The sequence below is a fragment of the Podarcis liolepis genome (assembly GCF_965112155.1).
Source record: "Podarcis liolepis genome assembly, contig: HAP1_SCAFFOLD_22, whole genome shotgun sequence".
In the NCBI taxonomy this organism is placed as follows: domain Eukaryota; kingdom Metazoa; phylum Chordata; class Lepidosauria; order Squamata; family Lacertidae; genus Podarcis; species Podarcis liolepis.
This window is the reverse complement of record NW_028148947.1, coordinates 4,227,763-4,238,878: the sequence shown is the minus strand read 5'-3', so window position 1 is coordinate 4,238,878 and position 11,116 is coordinate 4,227,763. Positions and strand designations below refer to the sequence as shown.

The 11,116-nt window shown below is 47.2% G+C and overlaps 1 protein-coding gene across 1 annotated transcript; it reads right to left on the bottom strand.

The window, feature by feature from the left end:
* Positions 1 to 6,478: 6,478 nt before the first annotated feature.
* On the bottom strand, positions 6,479 to 10,558 carry LOC310698966 (uncharacterized protein; the record flags this gene model as incomplete). Its single annotated transcript, XM_083520541.1, has 4 exons — positions 6,479 to 6,505; positions 6,608 to 7,515; positions 9,895 to 10,057; positions 10,205 to 10,558. 4 exons carry the CDS (start codon positions 10,556 to 10,558, stop codon positions 6,479 to 6,481), a joined length of 1,452 nt encoding a protein of 483 aa, XP_083376667.1.
* Between the last annotated feature and the right edge of the window lie 558 nt (positions 10,559 to 11,116).

Below are 11,116 nucleotides of genomic sequence, written 5' to 3'. Positions count from 1 at the left end.
GCAAACTGTTGCAAGTGATCCCCTGAAATGTTTTTCGGTGGAAACAGATGGGTTTTTATCATCGGAAACAGAATTAGCCCTCGACGTCTGAACAACTTTTTTTGAAAAAATCCCTCAGCCGCGCGGTCACAATTTCTGCTAAAAATCTGACGTTCTGCAATTCACTCAAAAATGTTGGCAAACTGTTGCAAGTGATCCCCTGAAAGGTTTTTCGGTGGAAACAGATGGGTTTTTATCATCGGAAACAGAATTAGCCCTTTACGTCTGAACAACTTTTTTTGAAAAAATCCCTAAGCCGCGCGGTCACAATTTCTGCTCAAAATCTGACGTTCTGCAATTCATTCAAAAATGTTGGGAAACTGTTGCAAGTGATCCCCTGAAATGTTTTTCGGTGGAAACAGATGGGTTTTTATCATCGAAAACAGAATTAGCCCTCGACGTCTGAACAACTTTTTTTAAAAAAATCCCTAAGCCGCGCGGTCACAATTTCTGCTGAAAATTTGACGTTCTGCAATTCACTCAAAAATGTTGGCAAACTGTTGCAAGTGATCCCCTGAAATGTTTTTCGGTAGAAACAGATGGGTTTTTATCATCGGAAACAGAATTAGCCCTCGACGTCTGAACAACTTTTTTTGAAAAAATCCCTAAACCGCGCGCGGTCACAATTTCTGCTAAAAATCTGACGTTCTGCAATTCACTCCAAAATGTTGGCAAACTGTTGCAAGTGATCCCCTGAAAGGTTTTTCGGTGGAAACAGATGGGTTTTTATCACCGGAAACAGAATTAGCCCTCGACGTCTGAACAACTTTTTTTGAAAAAATCCCTATTCCGCGCGGTCACAATTTCTGCTAAAAATCGGACGTTCTGCAATTCACTCAAAAATGTTGGCAAACTGTTGCGAGTGATCCCCTGAAATGTTTTTCGGTGGAAACAGATGGGTTTTTATCATCGGAAACAGAATTAGCCCTCGACGTCTGAACAACTTTTTTTGAAAAAATCCCTTAGCAGCGCGGTCACAATTTCTGCTAAAAATCTGACGTTCTCCAATTCACTCAAAAATGTTGGCAAACTGTTGCAAGTGATCCCCTGAAATGTTTTTCGGTGGAAACAGATGGGTTTTTATCATCGGAAACAGAATTAGCCCTCGACGTCTGAACAACTGTTTTTGAAAAAATCCCTAAGCCGCGCGGTCACAATTTCTGCTAAAAATCTGACGTTATGCAATTCATTCAAAAATGTTGGGAAACTGTTGCAAGTGATCCCCTGAAATGTTTTTCGGTGGAAACAGATGGGTTTTTATCATCGAAAACAGAATTAGCCCTCGACGTCTGAACAACTTTTTAAAAAAAATACCTAAGCGGTCACAATTTCTGCTAAAAATCGGACGTTCTGCAATTCACTCAAAAATGTTGGCAAACTGTTGCGAGTGATCCCCTGAAATGTTTTTCGGTGGAAACAGATGGGTTTTTATCATCGGAAACAGAATTAGCCCTCGACGTCTGAACAACTTTTTTTGAAAAAATCCCTAAGCCGCGCGGTCACAATTTCTGCTGAAAATCTGACGTTCTGCAATTCACTCAAAAATGTTGGCAAACTGTTGCAAGTGATCCTCTGAAATCTTTTTCGGTAGAAACAGATGGGTTTTTATCATCGGAAACAGAATTAGCCCTCGACGTCTGAACAACTTTTTTTGAAAAAATCCCTAAGCCGCGCGGTCACAATTTCTGCTCAAAATCTGACGTTCTGCAATTCACTCAAAAATGTTGGCAAACTGTTGCAAGTGATCCCCTGAAAGGTTTTTCGGTGGAAACAGATGGGTATTTATCATCGGAAACAGAATTAGCCCTCGACGTCTGAACAACTTTTTTTGAAAAAATCCCTAAGCCGCGCGGTCACAATTTCTGCTAAAAATCTGACGTTATGCAATTCATTCAAAAATGTTGGGAAACTGTTGCAAGTGATCCCCTGAAATGTTTTTCGGTGGAAACAGATGGGTTTTTATCATCGGAAACAGAATTAGCCCTTTACGTCTGAACAACTTTTTTTGAAAAAATCCCTAAGCCGCGCGGTCACAATTTCTGCTAAAAATCTGACGTTCTGCAATTCACTCAAAAATGTTGTCAAACTGTTGCAAGTGATCGCCTGAAATGTTTTTCGGTGGAAACAAATGGGTTTTTATCATCGGAAACAGAATTAGCCATAGACGTCTGAACAACTTTTTTTGAAAAAATCCCTAAGCCGCGCGGTCACAATTTCTGCTAAAAATCTGACGTTCTGCAATTCACTCAAAAATGTTGGCAAACTGTTGCAAGTGATCCCCTGAAATGTTTTTCGGTGGAAACAGATGGGTATTTATCATCGGAAACAGAATTAGCCCTCGACGTCTGAACACCTTTTTTTGAAAAAATCCCTAAGCCGCGCGGTCACAATTTCTGCTAAAAATCTGACGTTCTGCAATTCACTCAAAAATGTTGGCAAACTGTTGCAAGTGATCCCCTGAAATGTTTTTCGGTGGAAACAGATGGGTTTTTATCATCGGAAACAGAATTAGCCCTCGACGTCTGAACAACTTTTTTTGAAAAAATCCCTCAGCCGCGCGGTCACAATTTCTGCTAAAAATCTGACGTTCTGCAATTCACTCAAAAATGTTGGCAAACTGTTGCAAGTGATCCCCTGAAAGGTTTTTCGGTGGAAACAGATGGGTATTTATCATCGGAAACAGAATTAGCCCTCGACGTCTGAACAACTTTTTTTGAAAAAATCCCTAAGCCGCGCGGTCACAATTTCTGCTAAAAATCTGACGTTATGCAATTCATTCAAAAATGTTGGGAAACTGTTGCAAGTGATCTCCTGAAATGTTTTTCGGTGGAAACAGATGGGTTTTTATCATCGGAAACAGAATTAGCCCTTTACGTCTGAACAACTTTTTTTGAAAAAATTCCTAAGCCGCGCGGTCACAATTTCTGCTCAAAATCTGACGTTCTGCAATTCATTCAAAAATGTTGGGAAACTGTTGCAAGTGATCCCCTGAAATGTTTTTCGGTGGAAACAGATGGGTTTTTATCATCGAAAACAGAATTAGCCCTCGACGTCTGAACAACTTTTTTTAAAAAAATCCCTAAGCCGCGCGGTCACAATTTCTGCTGAAAATCTGACGTTCTGCAATTCACTCAAAAATGTTGGCAAACTGTTGCAAGTGATCCCCTGAAATGTTTTTCGGTAGAAACAGATGGGTTTTTATCATCGGAAACAGAATTAGCCCTCGACGTCTGAACAACTTTTTTTGAAAAAATCCCTAAACCGCGCGCGGTCACAATTTCTGCTAAAAATCTGACGTTCTGCAATTCACTCCAAAATGTTGGCAAACTGTTGCAAGTGATCCCCTGAAAGGTTTTTCGGTGGAAACAGATGGGTTTTTATCACCGGAAACAGAATTAGCCCTCGACGTCTGAACAACTTTTTTTGAAAAAATCCTTAAGCCGCGCGGTCACAATTTCTGCTAAAAATCGGACGTTCTGCAATTCACTCAAAAATGTTGGCAAACTGTTGCGAGTGATCCCCTGAAATGTTTTTCGGTGGAAACAGATGGGTTTTTATCATCGGAAACAGAATTAGCCCTCGACGTCTGAACAACTTTTTTTGAAAAAATCCCTTAGCAGCGCGGTCACAATTTCTGCTAAAAATCTGACGTTCTCCAATTCACTCAAAAATGTTGGCAAACTGTTGCAAGTGATCCCCTGAAATGTTTTTCGGTGGAAACAGATGGGTTTTTATCATCGAAAACAGAATTAGCCCTCGACGTCTGAACAACTTTTTAAAAAAAATACCTAAGCGGTCACAATTTCTGCTAAAAATCGGACGTTCTGCAATTCACTCAAAAATGTTGGCAAACTGTTGCGAGTGATCCCCTGAAATGTTTTTCGGTGGAAACAGATGGGTTTTTATCATCGGAAACAGAATTAGCCCTCGACGTCTGAACAACTTTTTTTGAAAAAATCCCTAAGCCGCGCGGTCACAATTTCTGCTGAAAATCTGACGTTCTGCAATTCACTCAAAAATGTTGGCAAACTGTTGCAAGTGATCCTCTGAAATGTTTTTCGGTAGAAACAGATGGGTTTTTATCATCGGAAACAGAATTAGCCCTCGACGTCTGAACAACTTTTTTTGAAAAAATCCCTAAGCCGCGCGGTCACAATTTCTGCTAAAAATCTGACGTTCTCCAATTCACTCAAAAATGTTGGCAAACTGTTGCAAGTGACACCCTGAAATGTTTTTCGGTGGAAACAGATGGGTTTTTATCATCGAAAACAGAATTAGCCCTCGACGTCTGAACAACTTTTTAAAAAAAATACCTAAGCGGTCACAATTTCTGCTAAAAATCGGACGTTCTGCAATTCACTCAAAAATGTTGGCAAACTGTTGCGAGTGATCCCCTGAAATGTTTTTCGGTGGAAACAGATGGGTTTTTATCATCGGAAACAGAATTAGCCCTTTACGTCTGAACAACTTTTTTTGAAAAAATCCCTAAGCCGCGCGGTCACAATTTCTGCTAAAAATCTGACGTTCTGCAATTCACTCAAAAATGTTGGCAAACTGTTGCAAGTGATCCCCTGAAATGTTTTTCGATGGAAATAGATGGGTTTTTGCGTGCTGAGGTCCCCCAAAACCATCCCTAACCCAATAACTCACACATCACACATAATTTTTGTTTAAGGTTTTTGGCATAATTTTGGCCACAACTTTTTTATTATCATACAAATTTTGTGAGTGGTTGCGTAGGCATTGGTTTATGACTAGCTATCCCCCCCCCGCCTTGGGGATAGCACTGACTCCCGGATTCCAGCGTAAGTCAGTGTGGAGGAACAAGCAGGGCAACTGGAGCTGCGTTACAGACCCTTCAGTTCCTCCCTGCCTGCGCCTTGGGGTCTTACACGGCCCGCACCCGATTCCAGGGGTTTGGACAAGGGGATGGTAAGCCCCAGAATTCCTTTAACGGAATTCCCATGCCGCAGCAGCATTGGAGGGGTAGGCACAGCCAATCCATACCCCTCCACCAACCAATTTAACCAATGCCTAACCGCCAACCTTACAAGTTGTGACGATTTGCTACGTAGTAGGCAAAACCCAAAAGGCACACACTAATCAGCCAATTGGAAAAATTCCTACTAGGCCCCCGCACCAAGGCGGACGACCCCATGACAGGCAATAGCAAGGTCAAGCAGCAGCCCCATTCAAGGGAGGGCGGGCGGGTGATCCGGTGTCCACAGCGAAAGAGAAAGGAACAAGCTGTGGACCCAGTATAAATAACCTTTGACTCCACCCCTTAATTGGAAACATTACTTTTTCCCCAGTAACAGCAATCACCAATCAATTCAAACACTTGCCACAGCCTGGCTGCAGCCGAGGATGTTTTGTCAGGCCCCATCCGCAACACGTGCTCTCTCTTTAATGAGAACACGCTTTGCGTGCTGAGGTCCCCCAAAACCATCCCTAACCCAATAACTCACACATCACACATAATTTTTGTTTAAGGTTTTTGGCATAATTTTGGCCACAACTTTTTTATTATCATACATATTTTGTGAGTGGTTGCGTAGGCATTGGTTTATGACTAGCTATCCCCCCCCCGCCTTGGGGATAGCACTGACTCCCGGATTCCAGCGTAAGTCAGTGTGGAGGAACAAGCAGGGCAACTGGAGCTGCGTTACAGACCCTTCAGTTCCTCCCTGCCTGCGCCTTGGGGTCTTACACGGCCCGCACCCGATTCCAGGGGTTTGGACAAGGGGATGGTAAGCCCCAGAATTCCTTTAACGGAATTCCCATGCCGCAGCAGCATTGGAGGGGTAGGCACAGCCAATCCATACCCCTCCACCAACCAATTTAACCAATGCCTAACCGCCACCCGAGCCCTTACGCTCGCCGCCAACCACTCACAGACCAAACCACACCCTCAACCTGAACCTTACATCCTCCAACCAAACCTCATTCCCCAATGTGGAGAGATGAACACCATCATCCCTGTACAGTGCTGCATCTTTGAAGGAAATAAGAGGGTGAGGAATGACCCATCCTCCCAAGCCCACCACCAAACTGCCCACCGCGGAATTAATCCGCTTCCTAGCTCGTTCGGCGGTCGCCGGGCTGGGACTGCCCCGCCAAATGCGACGTTGAAGCAGCTGCGACCAAATCAATTTAGTATTAGGGACCATTGCCGCCAAATCCTTAAGGTCCTGTAACATAGCCATACGTAAAACTAAGCAGGGAGTGGACACCAAATCATTTTCCCCCAGCTGTACCACAATAGCCGAAGGAGGGCCAAACCGAAGGACACGCCTATGCATCAATGGTAAGAATTCCCTCCAACACATCCCCCGTCTGGAAATCCAGGACACTTGCACTCGCTGCGGAAGGCCCAGGCCGGCTCCCAATCCCGACTGGCGAGCTCTGTCAGCAGCCCAATGCACAATACTGTGCCCTACTATCCAGATACGGATAGTGACCAGACCTAGGGTGAAAAACAAATATAAGTAAACCAAACACATTATCTGCGCACATAAGTCTTGAACGCATCCGACCTCCACCGCCCCATGTCTTTTATCCTATTTACCGACAAACCCAAATGGGCAGCCGTCGTTGCCGCCCCAATCCGGAAGGAATGAGGAGCAAACTCTGATGCCTCAAGGCCACATGCAGCAACTGCCTTACGCAACACCTTAGTGAATTGATGCCGCCCTAACGGGCGCCCATTCTCATGAATAAGCAGGGGCCCTTCACCCACAGGACGGGAAGCAAGGTACTTTCTAAGATCCCTAACTGGGCAAGGTCCACCAGCCCCTGTCGCCGGGAGCCTAAGCATGGCTCCCCTACCCAACTGATCCGTCTTAGAATTTCTGATATTAACATGCAGATCCGATGGAGACATGCTCACATCCTGCAGCAACAAGCCCCTGGAACTCCCATCCCGCTTAAGCTCGAGGACCACCTCACCTACTCTCAGGGCCCCAAAGAAAGCTAGTGAGAAGGCTGCAGAAAATAAGCGAGCCTCGTATGAGGACCAACAGATGCTACGCAGTTTTTTGCGCATCTGTGCCAGCAACTCAAAAGTGATAGGCCGCCTAGGGACAGGCCTAGAAGGAGTGAGCCGCCCCCATCCCTCCAAAGCCTTACGTACCACAAACTTCCCGCACGGGTCCCTGTTAAAGTATGCCCTGCTAAAAAATGAAATTGCTGCAGAATGAAGCCGCAGCGTCCTGGCTGCCCGGCGCATCTGGAATAGATGCGCCAAATACTTAAGTACCTGAGAAGCAGAATGAGGGGCGGAAACATCCCCCGCAACCGTCTGTCCATTAAATAACAAAAAATCTGCCCAGGCCTTTTTATAGGACCTCAAAGTAGAGGGGGCAACAGATGCAGCTACTCCCTGCAAAACTAAGTGCTGCCAAGGTTCCAGAGATGATCCGGGAAAATTTCCGGACGGTCTCGAGCCACTGGCGCCAGGGACCTGAATCGCTCCATCTGAAAACGGGACAGAGCATCAGCAATCTCGTTAGATATGCCTGGTACAAAACGAGCAGAAAATACGATATTAAAACGCAAACAATGCAAAACAAAAACCCGTAGTAGGGCAGATACCCTAGGAGAACGTGAAGACTGCTTGGCCAGTATCTTCACCACCGCCTGGTTATCGGACCAAAAACAAACTCGGTGGTCCTTGAAATTCTCAACCCACAAGTGCACAGCCACTACAATAGGAAAAAACTCAAGAAAGGTTAAATCCCGAATTATAGCTTCCCCACGCCAAGCAGAGGGCCAGCGCTCGGCACACCATCTACCGTCCCAGAACAGGCCAAAACCAAGGGACCCCGCAGCATCCGAGTGCACCTGGAAATCATTGTGGAGGTTCAAAATGTCCTGCCACAATGACACACCGTTGAATTCCTCCAGGAATTCTAACCAAATACCAAGGTCAGTACGCACCTGACTAGACAAACGCACCCTATGCTGCGGAGCCCGCAAACCTGATGTAAGTTTTGCCAATCGGGAGCAGAATGGCCGCCCAGGGGCGACCACCCTGCAGGCAAAATTCAGATGACCTAGCAACGACTGGAGTTGTCGCAAGGTGACCTTCTTTAAGGGAAGCAATTCCTCAATGACACGTTTTAAAGTGATTATCTTATCCGCCGGCAAGCTGGAGGTTTGTGCCACGGTATCCAACAAGATACCCAAATACGTAAGCTGCGTAGAAGGACCCTCAGTCTTCTCCGCTGCCAACGGAACACCCAGCTCTTCCGTCAAAGAAGCAAAAGCCTGCAACATTAACACGCAGTCCCCCGTATCGCTCGCCGAGGCCACCAAATAATCATCAAGATAATGAGTGACCCCGCCCAGGCCAGTTCTCCTACGCAATGCCCACTCCAGGAATGAACTAAAGCACTCAAAAGCCGCACAGGCTACTGAGCAGCCCATGGGCATGGCCTTATCAAAATAAAATTCTCCCTCGAACTGGAAGCCTAGCAACCAGAAATCATCAGGGTGGATTGGAAGCAGCCGAAATGCAGACTCAATGTCGCATTTTGCTAGAAGGGCCCCAGGCCCAAACTTCCTTATCATCTTGATCGCGTGATCAAGGGACGCATATCTCACCGAACAAAGCTCCGGGGGAATCACGTCATTTACTGACGTACCCCTAGGATGAGAGAGATTATGAATGAGGCGAAATTCCCCCGGAGCTTTCTTGGGGACTATACCCAAGGGTGACACATGCAGATTGGGAAAAGGGGGGGCCAAAAAAGGACCGGCCATACGATGCAAGTCCAGTTCCTTTTTAATTTTCCTCCGCGCCACCTCTGGCATATCCTTAACGGATTTCTGGTTAACAGGATTCCCAGCTATAGGGGTCGATGCCACCGGAATCCTGAACCCTAAAGAAAACCCATCACGCAAATAAGACGCCGCTTCCTTGTCTGGGTATGATTCCAACAAGGACAAAAGCGGCTGCAGCCTCACCGGGGTGTAGGCTAAGGAGAACAGGGTACTATTTTCCAGCTCCAGAAGCTGGCACCTGGGAAGCGGCCTTCGGGGGCTGCTGAGAGCCCCCCCCTTTTCGAAAGGGTCGCCGCACCCCAGTACACACAGATGCTGAGTGACTCCCAGAACATTTTTCACACAGGTGCGAATACCTGCAGGGTTGCCTCTGGCAAATACCCTTGTTAAAATCCCAACAAAACAACCGGCGGCCCGACCTTTGCGGGAAGGCCTTAAACTTCTGCTGGTCAGGGGCCTTCTTATCAATGCGTGGGGCCACATAGGTGGTCCAGACATCCAAGTCTTTTCGATCCCAGCGAGCTGTGGGGATCTTAGCTGCCCTACGCCTAAAATTCTGGTCATAAGCCAACGCAGCAGTCTCTCCAGCCATTGTGAAGGCTGAGCGGACTATGGACAAGTAGACCCATAAATGTAAGGACCTCCTGGGATAGGCTGCGGAAACTACGCCGGCGAACACTTGAAAACTATCCAACCACCGTTCGAAAGTCCTATCCGCTTTGGCTATAATTGCCCGTTTTTTAGGGGTGGCGTAGCCCTTGTCCAAAGGCTCCTGACCATCAGGCGGAGGGGCTAAAGTAAAAATGTCAACATAGCGGCCGTTCAAAATCCTGGACCGCAATTTGGCTGACAGATGAGCACCAGGGATAAGGTCCCTGGCCGAATTGGTGGAGACTTTAACATCTGGCACCAGAACCCCTTCCTGACAATCCTGTATTGCCCCATATTTTGCCCTGTGGGAATTGGCCCTACGCTCCCAAACCCATTTTGGGAGCCCCGAAGTCTCACCAAAGCCCCAATAAAGCTTCATGGAAGCTTCCTCATCACTGCTGGAACTCTGTGAGGACGTACCTGTAGAAGAAGACGAAGTATCCTTTCGCCTCCGCTTGGAGCGCCTCCTAGAGCTTTTCTTGCGACGGCGATGCCCACCCGAAGAGGCCCTAGGCGGAGGAGGAAGACTGTCCTCAACAGATGACTCAGATACATCGCCACATGGCACAGAACCTGAAACTGACTGGAAAGAGACAGCCTGTGAAAGATCTAGTAATGAACCACCAGCTCCCCGCGACTGCGAGGAAGAAACCCGCCCCGCACGGGCCCGGGTTGATGCCCTCCGTCTGGCCCCACCCCTGGCCACACTCCGCCCCCTTGGCGCAGCAACCTGCAGCATGGGTAAGGCCAGAGGCTGGGCCGGTTGCGTATCAGGTAAGAAAACCCCAGCCGATAACGATTCTCCCTCTTCACTAGATGATGATGCTGGCAGGGAAGCAACCTGCGCAGGTGCTGGTCTAGCTGAGGAAGCCGACGGGGTAGAGCAGCGCTGCATCACATCTTCCACCTCAGCCTCGACCCGTGCCAGAGCGACCGGGTCATTTGCCAATCCAGCTACCATGGACTGTAGGCGCTGCAGCGGCTGGCTGGGCTCAGGAGAACGCAAGGCCTGGGAAGGGCCCCGTATAGGTCGCTTCGCCGATCGGACGGAACCAAGCCTCCCCGTTGCCTTCTTGGGAGCCATCCCTACTATTGGTGTGAGAAAAAATTAAAATTAAAATTAAATGTGAAATCAGATTATAAAAGAAATAAAATTAATAGCTAAGGTTAATCACAGACAGAATCAAAATCAAGAAAATAAATAAAATAAAATTAAAATCCAATTTTTATGACCAATAGGGAAGTGGCGGCCCAGCTACCACCCTTCTATTGGTTCGAACCAATTAAGGGAATTGGATACCACCTCCACAGTCAGAAGGCGATTTATGCAGCTTCAGCCACCTGCAATATCACAGCAACCACTAGGGGCCGCCCTAGAGCCAAATATGCTGCTCAAAACCAAGAGACCCTGCAGTTACCAGGCCTGGCCACTAGATGTCGCTGTGTGGCCAGAACGAAGGCAAAATGGCGCTCCCGCCAAAATTGCCACAAAATGGAGGGTCTAAGATCACCTCCCACGCACCAGCCTCCACAGAGGCCTGTCACCGGCTGATCGGGGGCCCTGGACCGCCGAGAACCACCTGCGGAGCAGCCTCTCCACGCAAGGTAAGTCCCAGCCCAACACGCCTCCCCAGCACCACCA